We start from the raw sequence: 24,264 nt of genomic DNA, 5'->3' as shown, positions 1-24,264 counted from the left end.
GCAAGATCTCATCCCGTGGGGTCAAAATGATCATGAGAACGGTGAGCAAAGATCCCAGAACCACACGGGGGGACCTGGTGAATGACCTGCAGAGAGCTGGGACCAAAGTAACAAAGGTCACCATCAGTAACACACTACAACGGCAGGGAATCAAATCCCGCAGTGCCAGACGTGTTCCGCTGCTGAAGCCAGTGCATGTCCAGGCCCGTCTGAAGTTTGCCAGAGAGCACATGGATGATACAGCAGAGGATTGGGAGAATGTCATGTGGTCAGATGAAACCAAAGTAGAACTTTTTGGTATAAACTCAACTCGTCGTGTTTGGAGGAAGAAGAATACTGAGTTGCATCCCAAGAACACCATACCTACTGTGAAGCATGGGGGTGGAAACATCATGCTATGGGGCTGTTTTTCTGCCAAGGGGACAGGACGACTGATCCGTGTTAAGGACAGAATGAATGGGGCCATGTATCGTGAGATTTTGAGCCAAAACCTCCTTCCATCAGTGGGAACTTTGAAGATGAAACGAGGCTGGGTCTTCCAACATGACAATGATCCAAAACACACCGCCCGGGCAACAAAGGAGTGGCTCCGTAAGAAGCATTTGAAAGTCCTGGAGTGGCCTAGCCAGTCTCCAGACCTCAACCCCATAGAAAATCTGTGGCGGGAGTTGAAAGTCCGTGTTGCTCGGCGACAGCCCCAAAACATCACTGCTCTCGAGAAGATCTGCATGGAGGAATGGGCCAAAATACCAGCTACTGTGTGTGCAAACCTGGTAAAGACCTATAGTAAACGTTTGACCTCTGTTATTGCCAACAAAGGTTATGTTACAAAGTATTGAGTTGTATTTTTGTTATTGACCAAATACTTATTTTCCACCCTGATTTACAAATAAATTCTTTACAAATCCTACCATGTGGATTCATGGATTTTTTTTTTTTTCACATTCTGTCTCTCACAGTTGAAGTGTACCTCTGGTGCAAATTACTGACCTCTGTCATCATTTTAGGTGGGGGAACTTGCACAATCGGTGGCTGACTAAATACTTTTTTGCCCCACTGTAAGACAATAGACACCTAGGTTGAGTTCATTCTCCACCTCTCCTATATCTCTCCCTCACCTGCAGAGTGAACTCCTGAAGAACAGAGACCTGCAAGGATGTAACAACCTCCCCGCCATTTGAAGGGACCCTCAGTTCTGCAAATGCACCAGAGGCCCCCCATGCCAGGGCTGGGCCCCCATGCACACACCCATCCACAACCTCGGTGACACACCACCATCAGGACCCAAGCCCCTGAGGCCCAGCCAGAGCCCCAAGCCCCCAAACCTGACTACCAGTCCAGTAACCCATGTCCGCCAGCACAGACTCTCCCCAAGCTCTGCTGCAGTGTAAGTTCTCATCACTCGTATGTAGAGTCCCACAGGGCTCAGTCCCTGGACCAGTTCTGTTTTCTTTACATACATTACCCCTGGGTCACCTGTCTAATGGTTTTAATGGAATCTCCTACCACAGCTATACAGATGACACACAGCTATACTTTTCTGTAAAGCCCAGCAACCTCGACAGCGTCTCCTGACTCAACAAATGCTTCTTTGCCATTACTGAGTGTATATATTCAAATTTCCTCCATCTCAGTTCCAGTAAAACTGAGGTTCTAGTGCTCGGCCCAGACAGCTTCTCTAAGGAGGTTAGCCATTGCTTTGCCCCCTTGCCAATAACATGAAATCATATGCTAAAAACTTTGGAATCATCTTTGACTAACTTTTACTCTCACACCTCAGAGCTCATCCAGTCTTTTTTCCTTCACCTCAGAAATATTGAAAAAATTGCACCTTTACTGTCATTCAATCATCTGGAAGCTGTAGTTCACACTTTTCTCTCACCTTGATCATTTTTGATCGAAATATCTGTAGAAGCTGGCGAAGGCATGCCTTCACCAGCTTCTACAGATATTTCAGAATTCATGTTGCACAATTCATATTAATTTAAAATCTACTTTAAAATTCTGTTACCAACATATAAATGTCAACACGGACTCGCCCCTGCTTATCCAGCAGTCTCTGAAACCTTGTCACGGCAGCTGGCCTCTGACCCTCTAACCAGGGTCTCTTAACTGATTTTAAAACCAGAGAAGATTGTGCTTTTGTGGTTTTTGCAATCAGGATCACTGTTTTTCATTTTCTTTATACGCCTGCTAAAAACTCATTTTTATAGGTTAGCTGTGCCTTAATCTTTTCCACTTAATTTTCACCCATAGTTTGCAACCCTGCATAAATGCATGTGTGTATGTTGAAATATGTATATTTATCTTTAATGTGTGGCATTTACTGAAACTGTGAAGCACTCTGCAACTCTGTGTTTTGAAAAGTGCTACACAAATGCAACAGTTAACAGACTGGTGTAGAGTCAACTGTCTTTGAACGTGGACAAAACAAAAGAGATGATTGTCGACTTCAAGAGAGCACGGAGAGATCACTGTCCACTGAACATCGATGGATCCTCTGTGGAGGTCGTCAAGAGCACCAAATTCCTTGGCGTTCACCTGGTGGAAAACCTCTCCTGGTCCCTCAACACCAGCTCCATAACTAAAAAAGCCCAGCAGCATCTCTAATTCCTGCAGAAACTGAGAAAAGCCCATCTCCCACCATCCATTCTCACCACTTTCTACAGAGGGACTATCAAGAGCATCCTGAGCAGCTGCATCACTGTTTGGTACGGTAACTGCACCGTATTGGATTGCAATATCCTACAATGGATCGTGAGAACAGCTGAGAAGATCATTGGAGCCTCTCTTCCCTCCATCACAGACACCTATCGCACCCACTGCATCAGCAAAACCATCAGCATTGTGGAGGAACCTACACACCCCTCACACACACTCTTCACCCTGCTGCCTTCTGGCAAGAGGTACCAGAGCATTCGGGCCTTCACTGCCAGACTTTGAAACAGTTTCTTCCCCCAAGCCGTCAGACTCCTGAACACTCAGTGACTGGACTGACACACACAGGTATACCTTCATACATCAAGTTACTTTTGCAAAATGCTCAGTCATTTTGCACAACCCACTGTCATTGTTTTGCTTTTCTACTGTGCTGTCTTGTGTCTGTATTGCTGTGCTTTGTCTGGTGTTGCACTGTTTTTGTTTTATTCTTTTATTCTTTTGCAATTGTTCTGCAATTTTTGCACACTTGCACTGTATGTAGTCCTGTCTTTATTGTCTGTTATATTTAGCACCAAAGTCTTGGAGGAACACTGTCTCGCTTCACTGTGTACTGTACCACTGTACATGGTTGGAATGACAATAAAGCCACTTGATTTGACTTGAAGGAGGTTGGTCCAGACGACACTTGTGCAGGTATGGGGAGGTCTGGGAGAGAGGGTGGTGGACTTTTTAATAGTCTGTTTAAAAAGTACAGCACAATGCTGGAAATTGAGCGGATGATGGAAATGAAGAAGACGTGTACCAGTTCTGAGTTTCGAGAACATGGTGATGTGCAGAGCTGAAGGAAGTACAGCGTGATGAAAACACGGGAACCAGGTGTGTAAGTTAGGTTAAGCAGAGGTGAAGAAGAGAGTGCAGGCTGGGTGGAGATGGGGGTCGGGGGTGATGTGTGATGAAGACGCGTTGGAAGTGAAAAACACACTGGGCTTAGAGTGCGGGTGTTTTATTTTAAGTCATTTTAAACTAACAGGAAACTGCTGTCATGTGTGCTTTTATCGTAGCAGCCGAGAGCGGAAGCGGCGAGCTGGCTTTGGCACGCTTGACGGGCGGTGGACTGCGATTGGCTGCCTTGTCTCCGTGCCTCCTGCTGTTGTTCTGATCAGATCAAGATGGCTGCTGTTGTCGGGGATGGAGAGTGAGCTCAGGCTGACATCCGAACACAGGCCGAGGACACGCGCACCGACCCGCTGATCTACGGGAGCCAAACCCCGGACCGCCCGAACTCACTCTGATTCTCCGTTGAAGGTAGAGGGGCTCTGCTCCCGTCGCTCTCTCTGCAGCATCCTCCCTGCCATCGATCGCTGTTTGATTGACACGTCGCCGGATCGGTCAGAAAAATCAGATTAGGGTGATTCGGTTTGATTTCCGCCCCGACGGTAAAACATAAAATCTGAGTGCTACCGGTGTAATATGGGGCTTTTTGCTGGTTGGTTCGGGGGTGGTGGGAGGGGTGGGGGCTCCGGGCGGTGAATGGGTGAAGGTTATCCCGGTTACCGCGGGAGATAACGGCGCTGTTAAGGTGACATGGCGGCGGTGTTTCACCGGTAATGAGTCCGAGAGTCCGCTGCCCTCACCGGGACCAGCCGGGCCGGTCAGATACACCACTGCACGGAAACATGGCGGTTTCTTCATTTACAGTGTGGTTGTTATTATTAACACTGGACCCGAGAGAGTCAACATAATAACATAAATCATTAAATGACGTCATCAGGTACCTACTTATTCAGCTTACAATAAAACCTGATCAATCAATATAACTACAGACAAAAAAAAAAACTCCGCAGTTAATCGATCATTATTATTGTGACTGGATTAAAATTGTCTGATTTATCTACATGTATTTATTTATCTATTATTTATTTGTTGCTGGTCCTGAGCTGTAAACAGTGGGATTATCGAAGACGTCACTGTTAGCACATTAATGAATTCTGTGACATATTGGAGCTGCTCCTCAGACACAGTTATTGTCTGCTCTTCAGTATGAATCCATAAAGATTTCAGTATCTGTGACTCTGCTCATGCCGGCATCTCAATCTTTGTTCTGGGACTTTGAAGCAGCTCTGACCTTTTTCTGACTCTTCTGTGTGACCTCTGGCCTCTAGACAAACTGTCCAACAAGCTCCAGTTTTAAAATTTTATTTGGATGTTACAGATTAGCAGATCTGTGCCGTGCCCCTCAGTAGGCTTCCAGAAGCCAGCGAATGAGGAGAAATGGGTTTTAGTGTAAAAGAGGATGAGTTGAGGTGTAAAAGTGAGGATCCACGACTGGAGAAATCCTGGAACATATTCACCTGGGTTGTTTTTATCCCTCGGCTCCTGGCAGAAAGCTGTGGGCGTGTTTGTGGCTGATTAGAGGGAAACGCTCGCTCATGTGGACAGACCTCAGGCTGTCTGTTCATGGCGGTTTGTCCGTTAGATGATGACTTCCTGTTTTATCAGGCATAGAGCAGAGCCGCCAGCAGATCTCAGGTCAGCTTGTTTCAAAGGAAACTGTCTTCAGACACTGGCTGATGTCTGCACCACAGAAATGTCACAGAGATTTAAACAGGCTGCAGCTGCCTCTCACTAAACCTGCCAGCGCCTCCTGCAGGCTGCTCAGGTCCCGAAAACCAGGAGAAAAACTGACACTTCAGTGTGATTATTGACAAACAGGAAGTACTCAAGTACAGCTAATTGCTTTTATCAGTAATTAAAATCTTCTTTGTCTCATAAACTCAAACAACAACATGCAGAAACACGTCTTTGTCCTTTAAACAGAATTCAAATAAAAACTAATGATGAGGGAATGAGGCGGTGGTGGTGGTGGAGTGGGGGAGCTACGGGGGCAGCTTGATTTATACCACAGGACGGCATGTTTCTGCAGCAGGTTCAAAGGCTGCAGTTAGAGGAGCAACAGCTGAGTGAATCTAAGAGTTTCATCTCAGAAGTTCAGCTCAGTTTTACCCAGCAGGCCAAGCATTTCACTGCCGTGTTGTTGTGTCAGCAGGGGGCGCCGTGAGAGACCGCAGACATGGACACTACCACGTCCATCAAGATGACCACGCTGGCCATCCAGAACCTATTCAGCTACGTGGAGGAGGAGAACCTGTCCGCCCTGAAGGCTCACCTGGATCGCTTCAAGGAAGTGGATGGACGCAGTGACGTATGTAATTGCGCTGTGATGGTGGCAGCGCTCGCTTCACAGTCAGAAGACATTTTAGAGCATTTGAGCACAGATATCCCTCCTTTAACTGTATTTAATGACATTCATGTTCAGTGTCATTGTTTGTACTGTAGTTTTTCTTTGAATTCAGTTCATTAATGCTGTTGTATTATATTATTTTCATTTCTGGTCACTTTTTATTTGACTTTTATTCTTTAGTGATTTTTACCTTAGTGCTTGTTTTATTTTTCTGGTTTGTTTACCTGTTTGTTTGTGTACTTGCCTATGTGTGCAGAATGGTCAGACTCCTCTGATGCTGGCGGCCGAGCAGGGCAGTCTGGAGATCGTCCAGGAGCTCATCAGGAGAGGAGCCAATGTCAACCTGGATGATGTGGTGAGCGAAACGAGTGCTCTGTCACCAATGAGGAAAAAAAACCCTCCCCCATCCTCCGGTGCTATGGTTGCTAGGAGACAGGTGGGCAAGTTGGCCGGCTCCTGTTTCCATGGTAACCTTGTCTGTGTGTATTTTAGGACTGCTGGTCGGCTCTGATCTCCGCAGCCAAGGAGGGTCACGTGGAGGTGGTGAAGGAGCTGCTGGAGAACAGCGCCTACATCGAGCACAGGGATATGGTGGGAGCAAAGCCTCATGGGAAATGTCGTGCAGAGAATGGAGTAGCTAAACCGAGGGTTAACGTGTGTGTGTGTGTGTGTGTGTGTCCCAGGGTGGCTGGACAGCTCTCACATGGGCTGCTTATAAAGGTCGCGTGGAGGTTGCAAAACTGCTGCTGGAACACGGGGCCAACCCCAACACTACAGGACAGGTAACACACAGACAACACAGGTAACACACACGGACGAGAGAATTGATTTTGGCAGGAAGATTTTGTTGTGTTTTGGACGGTTTCAGTCCACAGTGTTTCAGTGATGGTGCTGACATGTCCTCCTGTGCCCCTCGCAGCAGTACAGTGTGTATCCGATCATCTGGGCCGCAGGTCGAGGACATGCTGACATCGTGAAGCTGCTCCTGCAAAATGGAGCCAAAGTCAACTGTTCAGACAAGGTGAGGGGGCGAGAGCCCAACAGAGAGCACACACACCTGCATGACCTGACCTGAAACAGCAAGAAACCACAGGAAACAGTGCAACACAACATCCGACTGACATCAAATAAATTAATCTCTGTGGGCTCGAGTGAATCGAGAGTAAGAAAGTAAAAACACCTGCACAGGAAACGTCCTGCAAAATAACACCAATACAACAATAAGTAGCATGATGGACAACAACAGGAAGTGACACAACACAGGAGCACACACCAAACACTATGCCATATTTCACAATAAAGCAGCTCAGAGAGGTGTGTGTGTTTCGTGTGTGTGTTACAGTACGGGACCACCCCTCTGATCTGGGCGGCGAGGAAAGGACACTTTGACTGCGTGATGCACCTGCTGGAGAACGGTGCTGACGTTGACCAGGAGGGGGCGGTACGACCTTAATCACCGTCACCACCTTCATCATCACCATCACTGCCGGCATGCCAGAATAATACGCGCCCACCTCTGTTAACTACTTCCTGTCTGTCCCCAGAACTCGATGACAGCACTGATCGTGGCGGTGAGGGGCGGGTACACGGAGGTGGTGAAGGAGCTGCTGAAGAGGAACCCCAACGTCAACATGACCGACAAGGACGGGAATACGGCACTGATGATCGCCGCCAAGGAGGGCTACACCGAGATCGTCCAGGATCTGCTGGATGCCGGCACCTATGTAAACATCCCTGACCGGGTGAGGCGCCAACAGGCATCGTCACATGACACACGCGGTTTCAATAACAGGGAAACTAAACGGCGTCCTGTATGTTCCAGAGCGGCGATACGGTACTGATCGGAGCCGTGAGGGGCGGGCACGTGGAGATCGTCAGAGCTCTGCTGCACAAATACGCTGACATCGACATCAGAGGGCAGGTGAGGTTTTGGAGACACATTTCCTTCATCACATTGGAAACAGTGAGTTCATTTCTTAGCTCATTAGATGTTTATGAACATGAAAAATCTTTCCCATTTCCCAATTTCACGCACGCTGCAGTCAGACTAACACAGATGATATTTTATAAATGTGTCATCATTACTTAATTCAGTTGCAGGTTTAGGTTTGATTGTTTTGGCACTTGGTGTCCTCCGCAGTTTTGTCTCTGTTTTGATTTGCTGGTGTCTTCAACATTCTGATGAGAAGGACGACTGCTGTTACTCTGCGAGCATTCAGTAAAGAAGAACTTGAGGATCGGAGCCAATCAGATGCAGCGTAAAGTGATGTTGCTAATGTTATCTCTCTGCTCCACCTCCAGGAGAATAAGACGGCTCTTTACTGGGCCGTGGAGAAAGGAAACGCCACCATGGTGAGAGACATCCTGCAGTGTAACCCCGACACAGAGACCTGCACCAAGGTGAGAGCCCAGCACACCTGAGAACACCTGTCTCAGAGTAGGGGGTGGGGTTCTGTGGTTAACCTGAGTTTTGCTTTCAGGATGGAGAGACTCCGCTGATCAAAGCCACAAAGATGAGGAACATCGAGATCGTGGAGCTACTACTTGACAAAGGAGCAAAGGTGTCTGCTGTGGACAAGGTGAGAGCCAGATAGACTAGGGGTGGCTGTGGCTCAGGTGATAGAGCAGATGACCTACTTATTGGAAGGTTGGTGGTTCGATCCTTGGCTTTCTACATGCCAAATATCCTTGGGCAAGATACTAACCCCAAGTTGCCCTCCGATGCGTTCATCGGAGTGTGTATGTTGGTTAGTTTGCACTTGAGTTTAGAAGTGCTTTTATGAATGGGTGAATGAATGAGGCATGTTGTATACAGCGCTTTGAGTACTCTGGGAGAGTAGAAAAGCGCTATATAAGAATCAGTCCATTTACCATTTACCAATCAGTCCATAGACACAAGCATCACGTGTATCTACCTGCCCTTCAAAGTAAAAGCAGGTTTAAATATTTAGCTTGTTTTTTAGTCTGTAGATTTGTCACAGAGTGAAATGAATGAACAGGTTACAGAGGACCTGATGCTGACACCTGTTTTCACAGAAAGGGGACACTCCTCTCCACATTGCCATCCGGGGGCGGAGCCGGCGCCTGGCCGAGCTCCTCCTCAGGAACCCCAAAGATGGTCGCCTGCTGTACCGCCCCAACAAGGCTGGAGAGACGCCGTACAACGTTGACTGCAGCCACCAGAAAAGCATCCTGACGCAGATTTTTGGAGCACGTACGTCTTTTTCTGTCTCACCTCATAGTGGGCCTGAACTGCACGCAAACGCAGTGTTATGGTTGATGTTTGCTCAGCTTTGAGTCTCTTCGTCACTCCTTCAACCTTTAAATGAACCTGGGCCGATCTCACTGCTGAAACTTAAGAGTGAATCAGGTGAAAGAAGCTGTAATTGGAAAGTATGAAGTAATGAGGCAGCTTTACATGGTGCTTTGTGTTTTTGTAGGCTGCGGCTGCTCAGGGAGCCAGACTGGATATCCTCAGCTTGTTACACATAACTGGATCAGTCTGCAGTCAGAGATCAGAGTGTTATGAAGAAATCAAAGCCTGGCCTCAGTGCACAGCTCACAGTGATAACATCCTCGGCTGAAACCAAACTTCTTAGTTTTTCTCATATTTAAAAGTTGTGAGACTGTTTCACTATGTGGATCATTCTAAACAGTATCCCTTATAAATGTAGACCTCAAAATAATCTGCAAAACTTTCTCAAAAAGATAAGAAGATAACCCCCCTTTTAATTCATCCTGACCAAAACCAGCTTCGTAAAAGGTAGGCACTCATCAACAAACACGCGTAGACTACTTAATTTAATAGACTACTCATGCAGTAAAAACATTGAAACCACAATAATGTCTCTAGATGCTGAAAAAGCGTTTCCAGTTAACTGGAAATTTTTATTTTCAACTTTGCACAAATTTGGTTTTGGAAACTCTTTCATAAACTGGCTAAAATTATTATATAATTCCCCAACAGCTTGCGTCAGAACAAATGACCAAACATCCTCCAGCTTCTGTCTCCTGAGGGGTACCTGGCAGGGATGCCCACTCTCCCCTTCACTGTTTGCAATTTTTATCAAACCACTAGCAGCAGCTGGTAGTTTGGTCCTGCCTTCGCTATTGTGGTTGATGTGGAGGTAGGGATTGGCTTAGGCATCTGGAGAGTCCTTAGGGACATGTCTGTGAAGGTTCTCAGTCATCCAGGTCATCGTAGTTTAAGGAGCTTGGAAAGAAAAGCGTCTGGACTTCTTTAAGTTGGTTGAAAACGTTTCACCTCTCATCGGAGAAGCTTCTTCAGTTCTAGGGTCAAAAGGTGGAGAGTCCCAGATTTAAGCCCTGTGGGAGTGACCCCCCCAAGGGGGACAATGGACCCCCTAATGATCCTCTACCTAATCACATGAGCCAATGTGTGAAAACGGATGTAGGTCACAATCAGCCAGAGTTTCGGGTGAGCTCATTGTGAAACCTAGCCCCACCCCATTAAGTGATTTCCTGAGGTCACATGGCCTGGGATGTGAGTGGGCGTTAAGGCGTCTGGGAAGGGATCTCAAAACTGGATTATAGATGGCAGAGAGTTGGTGTCGTAAACCCCCGCCTCTGTTCAAAGATGGTCGCTCACAGTGGACATAGATGGCTTCTTTCACTCCTCTTTCAAACCATCTGTCCTCTCTGTCCAAAATGTGAACATTGGCATCCTCGAAAGAGTGTCCTTTATCCTTAAGGTGCAGATGGACTGCTGAGTCTTGTCCTGTGGAGGTGGCTCTTCTGTGTTGTGCCATGCGCTTGTGAAGTGGCTGTTTGGTCTCTCCAACGTAGAGGTCTTGGCATTCCTCTCTTACTTAGGGACATTTTCCCTGGAGGGCTTAACCCGGGGGTTGTGGTCATGAAATGGTTAGGGGGTGTGGTGGCTCTTAGATGGTGTTTCCCTCGTGACTGCGTGCTGCAGGGCTGGGGGAGGGTCTGTGCTGGCAGACGTAGGTTACTGGCCTGGTAGCCTGGCTGCCCTGGGTGGGTCTGGGGCAGGCGTGGGGGCTTGGGGTTCTGGGGGTGCTCTGCCTCCGGGCTGGGGCCCTGGCTGGACCTTGGAGGCTTGGGTTACCACCACGGTGCAGGGGAGGCATTCCCCCTCTGTCCCCTTATGGCCACTTGTGCCTCAATTTTATTCCACACATCCACATTATCACCCTCTCATAACACATACATATAGGGCCTTGGGAACGGGCACGTTATACAGCGTCCAGAGGATGGTCTGTGTATTCAATGTCACCTCGGGGCTGTGCTGACACCTGCTGTTCTCTGGCAGGAAGCACCATGCCCTCCCGTGTTCTAAATGCACTTTAGAACAACACGCAGCAACACTACACATCAGCAGGTGAAGGGATGTATGGGGTCTTCACACACCCCTGTTCTCTGCTAGCCATCAGGGCGGAGGGGCTGGGAGGAGGTGTTGACCGTCCGATTGGGGTCCCGGATGCGGGGCCTCCCTGCTGCTACGGAGCCGGGGGCGGTCTGCTTGTCTCCATCCCGGGGGAAAGGGTAACATCTCCTGGGTCTAGTTGCTTTCTACGGGCGAAGGTACCTGGACCCGGGGTATAGAGTATGTTTGGGGAGTGTGATTGTGTGTACAGTGTCCATTTGTGTCTGTCTTCCCGTTGGGTGAGTGCTGAGTATTCGTATATGTGTGCATGAGGGTGGGAATGCAGGTTTGTGTCTCTGTGTGCCTGTTCGTCTGTGTTTATATGTCAGGTCGGGTCTTAGACTGCACCTCTCTGGGAACATCTCAGGCCCTCCAAGGTATGGAGGCCTATCTATCCTCACCACACTGCCTGATGTGTTTCAGTGCGTTGGTGGTTCTTGGTGTCCGGGGCTGGGTGCTCAAGTATGTACCAGCTCACTCCCGGTGGCTGCGTGGCGGGGCCTGGTGCCCGTGGCTTGGTCGGACCTCTTCCGGAAAATAAAATAAATAAATAATAACACCAAAGGTCGATCAAATGGACCAATACAGCAAGGCTGTGATGATCCACTTGGTAAAGTAAATCTATTGGGTATCCTTGTTGGCCTTCAGACAATTTTGATGGCTAAAGAACCAAATAGGACAGTCAAAAACAAAAAAAACAAAGATGAAGGAAAAACTTGTAGTTTATCTGCAATAAGAGCTGATTTATGGTTACTGAATGCAGAGTGAGTGAATGAACAGTAAAGTATCATCAGCATATTGACATATTTACACCCACTCACAGGAAATAATGTCATGAGTAGAAAATGAAGTTCAGAAGCTGCAGGCTTGAGTTCCCTCTGCACTCTCTGCTCATTCAGACTTGATGTTTGCTGTAAATTGATACAAAGAGTGAAATCAGCCACGCTGGGACTGCTCCGCAGGCTCGTGTTAATCGATCAGCTCATCTTACCAAAATCATTCTGACTCCAGAAATCTGATTACAATGCCACAGCAGATTACTTTTATCTGTTCTGTCCTCAGGGATCCTCAAATCAAAAGAATAAAAGACTCTCTGTGTCTCCACCCCCTCCAGGTCACCTGTCGCCCTCGGAGACGGACGGTGACATGCTGGGCTACGATCTGTACAGCTCGGCGCTCGCCGACATCCTGAGCGAGCCCACCATGCAGCCGCCCATCTGTGTGGGTCTGTACGCTCAGTGGGGCAGCGGCAAGTCCTTCCTGCTCAAGAAGCTGGAGGGTGAGTTCGTGTTCGCCACGCTCGCCAGGCTCACCACGCTCGTTACACTAAGGGTACACCTGGCCAACACGTACTGACACTCCTCTTTCTCCTCAGATGAGATGAAGACTTTTGCTGGGCAGCAGATTGAGCCGCTGTTTCAGTTCTCCTGGCTCGTTGTCTTCTTGTCCTTGCTGCTCTGTGGCTCCATCGCCATCATCCTCGGCTTCAGTGTGGACCCCAAGCTCGCCATGGCGGTCTCCCTCAGCCTGCTTGCCCTGCTTTACCTCTTCTTTGGTGAGAAACGCTTCGATGTTATGCCGCACGTTAACACATGACCTCCTGTACTGCCACCGGTGTTCACATAACCTTTTACATTCTGTAGTGGTGGTGTACTTTGGCGGCCGGAGGGAGGGAGATAACTGGACGTGGGCGTGGCTGCTGAGCACCCGCCTGGCGCGGCACATCGGGTACCTGGAGCTGCTGTTGAAGCTGATGTTCGTGAACCCGCCGGAGCTTCCGGAGCAGAGCACACGAGCGCTGCCCGTCAGGTAACGCCACCACATAGGGAGGTCATGATGTCACAGTAATGTCACGCTGATGTCATGATGATGTCACTTGTCTCCTGCAGGTTCCTGTTCACAGACTATAACCGGCTGTCCAGCGTTGGAGGAGAAACATCGATGGCCGAGATGATCGCCACGCTGTCGGACGCCTGCGAGCGAGAGTTCGGCTTCCTCGCCACACGACTCTTTAGAGTGTTTAAGACCGAGGAGACGCAAGGTATTGCATCACGTCCTGTCTGGCAGCCTGCGCTTCTTGAGGTCACCTGACCCAAGTCCAGTTTGGCTCAATCTCTTCTTCTTCGGTGCTCTCAGGTAAGAGGAAGTGGAAGAAGACGTGCTGCGTGCCGTCCTTCATCCTCTTCACCGTCGTGCTGGCCTGTCTCGTCACCGGCATGGCGCTGCTGGCCATCTTCAAGGTGGATGGCGAGAACCGGACAGTGAACGCGGTGCTGATCGCCATCGGCAGCGTGGTTGGCCTTGCTCTGCTGCTCAACTGCAGGACGTGGTGGCAGGTGACCGACTCGGTGCTGAACTCGCAGAGGAAGAGGCTCCACAGTGCCGCCAACAGGATGCACAAGCTGAAGAGCGAGGGCTTCATGAAGGTGAGGAGAGGACACAGTCTATGGAGCGGCGAGGGGGTCTCCTTGAGCCTGAGGGTCTTTAGTTTCAGTGTTTTTAATCCTCTGATATCTCTGGTGGAGGGAAACAAGAGGCGGGGGCAAGGGTGTAGCTCAGGAGTCTTCCTGGTTCTGAATGAGCCCTTGAACGTAATTGGCTGGTTCTGCACACAGGAAAAAGCTTCATGTAGCTTGTGTGCTGTGGTGAACTTTCAGAATAAGAGCATGGGGGTGGTCATTTGAGTTTGTTAGTGTGAGCTCAGAGACTGAAGAGTCTGTCTGAGCTGAATTCTGATGCTTCTGCACACTTTCTCCTGCAGGTCCTGAAGCACGAGGTGGAGCTGATGGCAAGGATGGCGAAGACGATCGACGGGTTCACGCAGCACCAGACGAGGCTGGCGGTGGTCATTGATGGGCTGGACTCCTGCGAACAGGACAAAGTTCTGCAGATGCTCGACACGGTGAGACGCTCGCACGGCTTCATTCAGTCAGTGTTTTTAAAGATAACGGAGCAGAAGCATGGACACAGTCTGACCTCATCGTCATCTTTAACGCAAACGTTAGCTGTGACATCACAGCCTTAGTCAAGCTGAATCGTGTTTTCATTAGATGAATGTGATCAGTCGGAACAGCTCAGCTCTCATCACGTGGGTCAGATTTACTTTGAAAGGGCAGAAAGTTGCCTCAGATGGTCAGTGTGGGCATGTCCCTCCTGCAGGTGCGTGTGCTGTTCTCCAAAGGGCCCTTCATCTCCATCTTTGCCAGTGACCCGCACATCATCATCAAGGCCATCAACCAGAACCTGAACAGCGTCCTACGCGACTCCAACATCAACGGGCACGACTACATGAGGAACATCGTGCACCTGCCTGTCTTTCTCAACAGCAGGGGCCTCTCCAGCGCCAGGAAGATGTGCACTGCCACGCCCACCAACGGAGACGTCACCACCGCCGATGGTATCCACACACACAATGACTACGTTATACGAGACTTGCAGTTACATCGCTTTTTATCGTAGCCGATTAATGAAGCGTGCAGGTGACATCAGCAGCCTGTTGTCACATCCTTCTGCTGTCACGTGACCGCGTCTGCTCTGAAATCATGTTCGATGAAGTCTCACAGAGATTCACTCAGATTCAGTCTGGACCTGAAAATAAACCTTCGGTTTTATTTTTCTTACTAAGATAAAAGTATGAATTAGAGGAGCAGGAGTGCAGAGGCTATTCTGTAATCCCAGAATATCTGCACACATCATACTCACCTCTGTCTGTGGTTACAGAACGACATAATGTTTACATCTGTTTGTGTGTCAGCAGGGTGGCATGAGGAGCTAGACAGGAAGCTGTCTCAGCACAGTCTGGGAGAATTAACCAAGTTTGGCAGCAAGACGACGCTCAACCGTCGGGTGAGTGTGTGTGTCTGTGTGTGTGTGTGTGTGTGTGTGTGTGTGTGTGTGTTAATCTAATGACTTGTAGGTGGTCTCATGTTTCCTCTGATTGAATTAAATCCAGCTGCTTTTCAGGTTTTAATTTGAAAAGGGTGTGATGTGATTAGATGTGATCAGGTCCGTTTATTGACTGTGTCAATGAGCTGCTGTTTCTTGATTGACAGCTTGTGTAAATATACTCTATCCCTTGTGCGTGTGGTCATGTGACCTGTGTGGTGCACTTTGCAGGAAACGTACCGGCGCCGCCAGGTGCAGCGCTCGGTGACGCGTCAGATGTCGTTCGACCTGACGAAGCTGATGGTGACGGAGGATTGGTTCAGCGACATCAGCCCACAGACGATGAGGAGGCTGCTGAACATTGTCTCCGTCACAGGTGACCTCCATCACCTTCATTATTAGCAGGACACAGTCTGACTGCCGTCAGCCCGTCTGCCACTTCCTGCTGATCTTGTTGGTTCATTCCAGTATTTTTCATTAAAAAAACATTTTTATTATTATTATCATAATAATAATGCAGTTTTTAACCCCGCCTGCTCCTGTCCAGGCCGTCTGCTACGAGCCAATCAGATCAGCTTTAACTGGGACCGCCTGGCGTCGTGGATCAACCTGACGGAGCAGTGGCCCTACAGGACGTCCTGGCTCATCCTGTACCTGGAGGAGACCGACGGAGTCCCTGACCATGCCACGCTCAAGACCATCTATGAGAGGTCAGAGGTCACCCTCCCTCCACAGGTGTAAAACGACACTGCGTCAGCTGATCAGTGTGTCCTCTCTCCCTAAGAGTGTCTAAGAACATCCCAACCACAAAGGACGTGGAGCCGCTGCTGGAGATCGACGGAGACGTGCGCAGCTTCGAGGTCTTCCTGTCATCACGGACACCTGTCCTTACAGCGAGGGACATTCGCACCTTCCTGCCTTGCACCGTCAACCTGGACCCCAAACTCCGTGAAATCATTGCAGGTACGAGTACTGCTCAGTACTGCTGAAAATACTGCTCAGTGTATTGCTGACTGTACTTCCTGTTGCTCTCATGAGCGTGGCGTGATTTGATGACATCATCAGTTTGAGATTCCTCCACAGATGTTCGCGCTGCCCGTGAGCAGATGAACATGGGCGGAGTCACGTACCCACCCCTGCCCCTGCAGGAAGCTCAGCCCCGCCCCACATCAGTCTACAGTCAGGTGTCGTCGACGTGCTCGCCCTCCGCGTCCTTCACCGGGCCTTTCAACCCACCGGCGGGGGGCGTGGTCTCCCCGCCACCTCACAGCAGCTACTACAGCGGCATGGCCAGCACACAGCATCCCTTCTACAACAGAGTGAGTAAAGGCCCCGCCCCTGCCCACACCTCATGATGTCATTGAATCCTGTAGGTGGCTGAGCAGCAGGTAGCGTAGCAATGTCATCGGTTCACGTGACGACTGTCCCGCCTCAGTCCCTTTCATCGTTTGTGTTGTTTTGCTTGATTTGATTTCATTTCCTGTTTCACTGAATCCCTGCTGTCTCACACAGCCCACCGATCAGCTGACAGGCTGCCGTCCAGCTCCGTAGAGTAAAAGGAGTCGACAGAAAGCTTCACAGAGAGTTGAATAAAGTTCAACTTTCAGCTAGCTTCAGCTAATGATGATTTTTTTATTTTGAATGCGTCAAAAGTTTTGACATCATAACAAAAAAAGCACAGAAATACAAACAGAAACGACAAAAAACACAAATGTTCATGAAACACATTGAAATAAAAATTCAAAGTTTTACATTCCTGTTTTATTCTTGTCAATTGTCTGCTGACGCTGACCGGGTGTCAGGCGGCAGGGATTCGCTCTTTGATTTGACAGGTTTTTTTATGTTTCATCACATCCACCGACATTATTTAAATTTTTCACCTCCTCCCCCTCAGCCATATTTTCCCCACCATCTTTACCAGCTGCCACGCCCACTCGTGGCTTCCTTCCCACCACACCTCCATCCACGACCACCTCCTAAAAGCTCCTTCAGCAGGGATGCCGCTGCTCCCGCCGCTCCTGTAAGTACGGCCGTAGCTGGAAGCTATGACTCAACATGAACGTTTTTAACAAGGTTCTATTTTTCTGATATTTCGTCTTAAAATGTGAAAAAATAATGAAACTTGTCTGTTTTCAGTTTTTGAATCTGAAACTTAAAATGTTTAGTTTTATTACCTGGTGAAGAAGAAACATAAAATATTTTAGAATAAAATCTTTTCGAAACTCCGCCCACCAGATGTTTGTTTGCTCAGAGGTTTTCCTCTAGAAATCTAGAAAGAGTCTAAGTCAGAGTTTTAGTTTTCTTTGCTTGTGGTCTGTGAAGGCTCCTCTGTTTTCCCCTCTTTTACTGCTGCTGTTATTCTCCTCTTTGGTTTCTGGAAACACTGAACCAGTGGCGGTTTCTTAAAACTGTGCCTTCAGTAGAAATCATTGTGCTGTCCTGTCGTTCATCTGTGTTTCCTCATGTTTTCATCCCCAAACTGTCTGTCTGTCTGCAGTCTAAGAGTTCTTCTTTGAAAAGGAAGCAGGTATTTAACCTTACCTAACATGACCCTCCTTGTCTCTTTCCCTCCTTCCTTCCTGAAGTGTCCACAGCAAGCGTCCGCGTGTTTTGGTGTTGATCGCTCTCGTTCAGCCAGCTGACAAATCGGCCTCAGAAGTTTTCTGTGAGGTTCTCAAGGATGTTTCAGACACAACAGGTTCCCACAGGAACACTTGAAACATAACAAGTGACTTTTTATGAAATACTTCGCTTCACAACTGAGCATGCTCTGTTTTTATTTAAGGAGCAAAATTTCTGATTTGTAGTTACAGTGAAATGAAAAACAGATCCAAGCATGAACATGAGCCAGTGATTGAGCCGTGACCGATCTGAACTTCAGCCGGACTTGAGCCGGATGCTGTGGACCAAAGGAGGAAGTGTTCCAACCACTACAACCCCCCAGCATGCACCTTGCCTCTACTAGCATGTGGCTTCAAAAAGTAGTAGTGGCATAGATCAAAAATTTGTTGTTTGATCTATTCAGAAACTTTAACTTGACTTTTGACCCCTCACTGCTAACCCACACAGCTGCTCACCACCCCAAACTCCCCCAGCCCCACCTCTGCATGGTGAAAAAATGTCCTGACTGTGAGTTAAAGGTGCTCACAAAGCTTTAAAACATCTGTTGGACAGTAATTTTCTGTACGTCATTGGGGACATTTCTGTGTTTCAGGCCACGTTTCAGCAAAAAGTTATCTTAAAATTAAAAATTGGCCTAAAAGAAACAGATGAGTCCTGTGCTAGCTGTGCTAAGTCACGTGACATGGTTATCCAGATCCAGATAAACTGTACATCAGAGGTAGTACAAAACATGGACGTAGCTTCTGGGTCCAAAAAATAAAGCAGTCACGTGTGCCTTAAACTGTTTTGGATTTTATGGCCGCCAGGAGGTGACACTGTAAAATTTCTTCTGGTTCTATAGAAGTCTGTGGGATGACCTCTGACATTTATAAATACCTTCCTTATGTTGCTTAGTCTCTCATATCGGGTCAAAACAAGGTTATTCAATAAATTTTGGTCATTCTGAGCATGAGAGAAAATTTTCCAATTATGCATGATGATTTTCAGAGCTGCTGCTCTTCCTCACATCTGATTTCTAAAGACCAAGTTAACAGTGGTGAAGCTGATCAGTGGGCGATCTCACAGTGGCTACATCCGTCTTTTACATGTCTGTCTGGTGTACTTTTACCTGAGTTAGCGTTTATGTTTTTAGTCTGGTGGAGTCACTGAAGAGAAATGTTGAGCTAAAAGCATTAAGCTCAGGTTGAGACTTTAACCTGCCAGGATTTGGATGAAGTTTCTATTCATCTCACAGCTGGATGTCACATCTGAAAATAATGACATTTGTTATTAAAATCTAAAAAATGTTGGATATTTTTCCCTGGGAAATATATCTGTGTTCAGGGCTCCGCCTCCGTTGCGTCTGCCACTCCGCCCGTCCTCCTAAGCTCCATGACCACAGAGGCTGTCTGTGAGCGCGTGCGGCATATGGAAGGCATCGACCAGAGCATGATAGGACAGTACACCGCCACCATCAGGAAGGTCAGTGACACAACTTCACAGGAAAGCAGAAAGCCAGGGACCTGAGACTGAAATACAAATGTTTTTCATTTTCAGGCAAACGTTAACGGCAGAGTTCTGTCTCAGTGTAACATCGACGAGCTGAAGAAGGAAATGAACATGAACTTTGGAGACTGGCAGCTCTTCAGGGCAACGGTCAGTCCAGGCAGTGAATGCATTAATAATAATAATAATAATAATAATAATAATAATAATAATAATAATAATAATAATAATAAACTTTATTTATAAAGCACACTTAAAAACCAAGGTTATTCCAAGGTGCTTAACAAGTAAGATAGAGAATAGGTGGAGGATAATAGAAATAGGATTAAAGTAAGTACTAAGTATGCAAGCAGATAACTCACTGATACATAGGAAAGCAACAGGTACAGAGCAAACAAGAATTTAAATGAGCATAAAAGTGCATGATATAAAAGAAATATTAACTAGAGGGAAAGGTAAGATTGAATAAGTGGGTTTTTAATCGTGATTTGAACAGTGCAATGGAATCAGATGCGCGGAGGTCGAGAGGAAGGGTGTTCCACAGTACCGGGGCAGCCAGAGCAAGCGCACGGTCACCCCGGGACTTCAGTCGAGATCTGGGTTGGGTCAGAAGTAGTTGAGTGGCAGATCTGAGTGTTCTAGCAGGAGTATGTGGTTTGAGAAGTTCACTAAGATAACTTGGCGCTAATTTATTAATAGTTTTGAAAGTAAGGAGTAATATTTTAAATTGAATACGGTACTTTATGGGCAGCCAATGCAGGCTAGCTAGGACAGGAGTAATATGGCAAAATTTCCTGGTACCAGTCAAAAGGCGGGCTGCTGCATTTTGGACTGTTTGCAGTCTAAGAAGAAGAGAAGAGGGAAGACCGTAGTACCAAGAGTTACAATAATCCAACCTGGAGGTCACAAAAGCGTGAATAAGCTTCTCCAGGTCCTCATAATGCCTAGCCTTAGAGATAAGGCGCAGTTGGTGGAAGCTAGATCTCACTACAGCAGACACTTGCTTATCGAGTTTGAGCGAGCTATCCAGCAGTACACCCAAGTTACTGACATAGTCACAAGAAAAGCTAGCAAAGGAACCCAGGGCAGCACAGAGTTGGGCACGAGGGATATTACTGTTGAACACCACAATCTCAGTCTTCTTATCGTTTAAAACGAGGGAATTACTCAGGAACCATTCTTTGACCTCCCGCATGCATTCTTGAAAGTAGTGCAGGGACACAGCAAGGTCGTCAGTAAGTTCAAAATAGATCTGTATGTCATCGGCATAACAGTGGAAGGCGATATTGTATTTTTCAAAGATTGCGTCTAGAGGGAGCAAATACAATGAGAAGAGAATAGGGCCTAAAACTGATCCTTGAGGCACACCACAACAGACCGGAGCAGAGGAAGAGGAGAAGGTGCCTAAGTGAACTGATAAGGATCTATCAGCGAGGTATGATTTAAACCAGTCGAGGGCAGTGCCTCTAATACCCAGTGTGCTCAAGTCTTAGTAATAAAATGTTATGGTCCACCGTATCAAAGGCCGAAGAGAGGTCCAGTAAAACTAGGACCATAGAGCGTCACTAATGCTAAGAATATCATTAGCATTACTGACTAATAGCGTAAAATTATCTCCATATAGGTGAATTTTCTAAAACAGAAACCCTGTAGCAGTGGAAAACCAAAAAATTGGGGTTTATTAAAACAGTTTTCAGTGACCTGCAGCAGCTTTTGGGTTCATTTCCACATAAAACACATCTTGGTTTACTGCTATGTAATGACTTAAAATAAGATCCACCTCCTCCTTCCTGCTGAAGGTTTTGGACATGCGTCACATTGAGAGCCAGGTGCTACATGAGGAAACTGCCAGCGAGCAAGGTAGCGTCATTGGCGGTCACATCGAGCCAGTAAGGCGAGTGATGGCTCCACCCCACGCTGGCGCCCCGAACACGGATGCATCACCAATGTACAGCTTCAACCTGAGCTTCGAGGAGCTGAGCACGGTGGGACTGGATGACCCGCAGCGACACGGAAACATGCCGTGGATGGTAACTATAGAACATGTGATCTGTGATGTCAGATGTGAGGGGTCTGATGCTGAAGAATGTTGTTTTCTGTCTGTCTTCAGGGTGGCGCTCACAGAACCGCCAGCATGACCAGTCTGAACTCGCAGGAGTCCTCCAATGACATCTCCAAGCTGACGGACAAGCAGCAGGCAGAGTACCGCGATGCCTACCAGGAATACATCGCCCAGATGGCCCAGCTGGAGTTGGGCGTCATCACTGGGGAGAAGCCCATCCAACCACAACCGGGACAGTTCATGACATCATCATCTGAGGATAAGAGCAAGGATGGCACCGAGCAGGATGGACGCAAATCCTTCAACAAGAGGAGCAGCAGCAAACCGGCAGCGGACAACACTGACTTTGCTTCCAATGGTGAGGCGCTAGATCCCATCAGAGAAGAAGACGAGAAGGGTGACCACGGGTCTTCCAAGTCAGTGCTCACCCGCAAGTCCTCAGCTGAAAGAGGCGGGCTGTTCCAGGGCGCTGCTGATCTCAAGCTGAAGGCCAGTGGTGGGTTGCGCTACCAGAAGCTGACCAGCGATGACGAGGAGTCTGAAGAGTCGGATCACGCCCCCCTGCTGAAAGATGGCAAGAAGGTGGTGGACCCCAAACTGCCCGGCGGTTCACTGGCGCTGAAAGGGAAGGACTACCTCTCTGATGCCATGCTGGACAAGAAAGACTCGTCTGACTCTGGCGTGAGGTCCAATGAGAGCTCGCCCAACCACTCGCTGCAGGACGAGGAGGCGGACCTGTCGCAGCTGGACAGGGCCAACCTGATTGAGCTGAATGAAGAGAGCCTAGCCCAGAAGCGTGGCCTTCCCAGCAGCCTCAGCGGCCTGCAGGACCCGGCGGTGGCGCGCATGTCCATCTGCTCCGAGGATCAGTGCAGCCTGCTGGCGAGCAGCCCGGAGGAGAGTTGGCCGTCGTCCAGGAGCTACAACCTGAACCGCACGCCAAGCAATGTCACCCTCAACAACAACACCAATGCCCAGCAGGCCAACCGCGCCCGCCAGCCCCCAGAGGGCTCCACCTCCTCCAACCCCTCCTCCTCCACCTCCTCCACCAGCGAGGTCATCATCCCCCCGAGCTCCGGGACCACCACAACCACCACAACTTCTACTCGGCCGGGGCCAAACAACGAGAACGTCAGAGTGGTTCACTTGAAGCGTGGCCTGAAGCCCGGAGACCCGCCGGAGATCTGCACTGTGTCCTCCGACACTGTCACCTTCGGCGAGGAGCGTGAGAGCATCCTGTGACCTCACAGCGAGGAGGGGAAGAGCGCCAAGGGTCCACTGAGAGTCGCCTTTCAACTTCTGCAACCAATCAGGACTCTAGAATGGTTTGACGAGTTTGACGAAGAAAAAAAACATTTGATCAGTGAAAAAGAAAAAAAGCTCAATTTGACTGAAAAATTATCAAAAATCTGAAATTAGGAAGAAAAAATATGTTTAGAAGTTTTGGACTTTAAATCTGAGCAGAAGAAGAAGAGTGGCTGCTGGAGGACCTCAATTTCAGTGTTAATGGTAGATGTTTGTGCATGCTCACCTGTAGTCCGTAGGTAACATGAAGCTTCGTAGAGACGTAACGTGAAGCTGCTGCATGTCGTTATTGTCCTGCTCTGATGTGATTGGGCGCTTCCGGCCTGTTTACATCGTGACAGAGTTCATTATTGATGCTTATCGTTCACGCCCCTGAAAGCGATCGCCACTGACATCGCATCCAATTGTTTAACAGCGAGAGAGGTGACTTCCTGCTGTCAGAACACCACAAACTAATTGGCCAATTAGAGACAGACACCTAACCTATTTAGGGTCAAACCAGCCAATGGGAATGATCTGGTGTTTCATCAGTTAGAGCAAGGTTTCCATGGTGATACAAATCACCAGCTTCCTGTGAGTCCAGAAACATCAGCAGAGCTTCCTGATTGTTTAGTAGAATATCCTTCAAGGACCAATCAGGAGAAAGAGTTGGAACAACACCTGCTCTAACTGATCAAACAGTGAACTAGCACCCTGAGAAATTACCTGGACAGGTGAGCGCAGACTTCCACTTCGCCCCCTGGTGATATTCAGCATTACAAATGGGTTATTCACCCATTGCTGAGGTGTACTGCAGTCAGTTATAATCAGAAAAAAACCTTGTTAACTATTTTGCAATGATCTTCGTGAACGAGTATTTAATCGGCTTTTTGTGTTTGGTGTCACACTGACGTGGTGCTCTTACAGTGAAGTGAATCTGTGATCATGTCGTTTGGTCTGAAAATCTTTGAAATCATGGATGAGTTTAACGTCCTCCAATCATCAGGAAAAAAATTCTGACCAATCAGCAGTGAACGTGAGCTTTGTCGGACATTTATGAACGACAGGAAATGAAAATGAAGATACCAAAATTATCCAGATATCTTAAGATTTCAGAATAAAATAACAAAAATAAATGTTTCCTTCAAAATAAATAATGAATAATATAGCTGTTTTCAGTGTTAGATTCTAAAAGCATGTTTCTGTAACGCTGTCGTTTGTGTCTCGCGCTCTCAGTGATCATGTGACCTGTCTCAGGACGAAGTTAATGGAAAAAATGTTTCTGTGAACTAAAAATAAAAAACCTGCATGTTGAAAGTATCAGAGTACATTTATTGAACAATGAACACAGTAGTGAGCATTTTAAATAAATAAATATTTTATTTTGTTCTGAACACTTTTTAGGAACTTTTACAGGAAATTGGACATAAAGAAGCAAAAACAAATATTTACAGTTTCTAAAAGACATTTTTTATTTTTGTGTGTTTATTTTTTTATTTCAGTATTTCATTTGGATTTTTTAACTTTTGGCCTTCCTTAGTTTAAAGGGAAAAATCCAAAAACTTATGCTAGGTTTCTTATTTTCATTTTACAGACCCTATACTTTTTTCATTTGAG

The 24,264-nt window shown here is 47.6% G+C and overlaps 1 protein-coding gene across 6 annotated transcripts; it reads left to right on the top strand.

Annotated features, from left to right (window-relative positions):
- Positions 1-3,928: 3,928 nt before the first annotated feature.
- kidins220b (kinase D-interacting substrate 220b) lies at positions 3,929-23,964 on the top strand. 6 transcript variants are annotated; one of them, XM_085432735.1, is made up of 30 exons: positions 3,929-3,966; positions 5,708-5,863; positions 6,159-6,257; positions 6,395-6,493; positions 6,586-6,684; positions 6,822-6,923; positions 7,245-7,343; positions 7,447-7,644; positions 7,725-7,823; positions 8,204-8,302; positions 8,383-8,481; positions 8,939-9,116; positions 12,424-12,588; positions 12,685-12,864; positions 12,953-13,118; positions 13,199-13,350; positions 13,446-13,735; positions 14,071-14,211; positions 14,469-14,706; positions 15,064-15,155; positions 15,426-15,570; positions 15,742-15,904; positions 15,979-16,157; positions 16,278-16,513; positions 17,089-17,214; positions 17,692-17,721; positions 19,140-19,277; positions 19,353-19,451; positions 21,101-21,331; positions 21,412-23,964. In XM_085432735.1, exons 2-30 carry the CDS (start codon positions 5,732-5,734, stop codon positions 22,603-22,605), a joined length of 5,268 nt encoding a protein of 1,755 aa, XP_085288861.1. In that variant the 5' UTR covers positions 3,929-3,966; positions 5,708-5,731; the 3' UTR covers positions 22,606-23,964. The 6 variants fall into 6 exon arrangements, with proteins under 6 accessions (XP_085288861.1, XP_085288858.1, XP_085288856.1 ...); XM_085432732.1 differs by lacking the exon at positions 17,692-17,721 and having other exon boundaries at positions 15,067-15,155; XM_085432730.1 differs by lacking the exon at positions 17,692-17,721.
- Positions 23,965-24,264: the final 300 nt, after the last annotated feature.

Source organism: Copadichromis virginalis, linkage group LG15 (assembly GCF_057382275.1).
Source record: "Copadichromis virginalis isolate Kocher_CV1m ecotype Utaka linkage group LG15, C_Virginalis_male_GT1.1, whole genome shotgun sequence".
NCBI lineage: Eukaryota > Metazoa > Chordata > Actinopteri > Cichliformes > Cichlidae > Copadichromis > Copadichromis virginalis.
The sequence above is the reverse complement of the archived record's forward strand: the minus strand, read 5'-3'. Positions and strand labels throughout refer to the sequence as shown.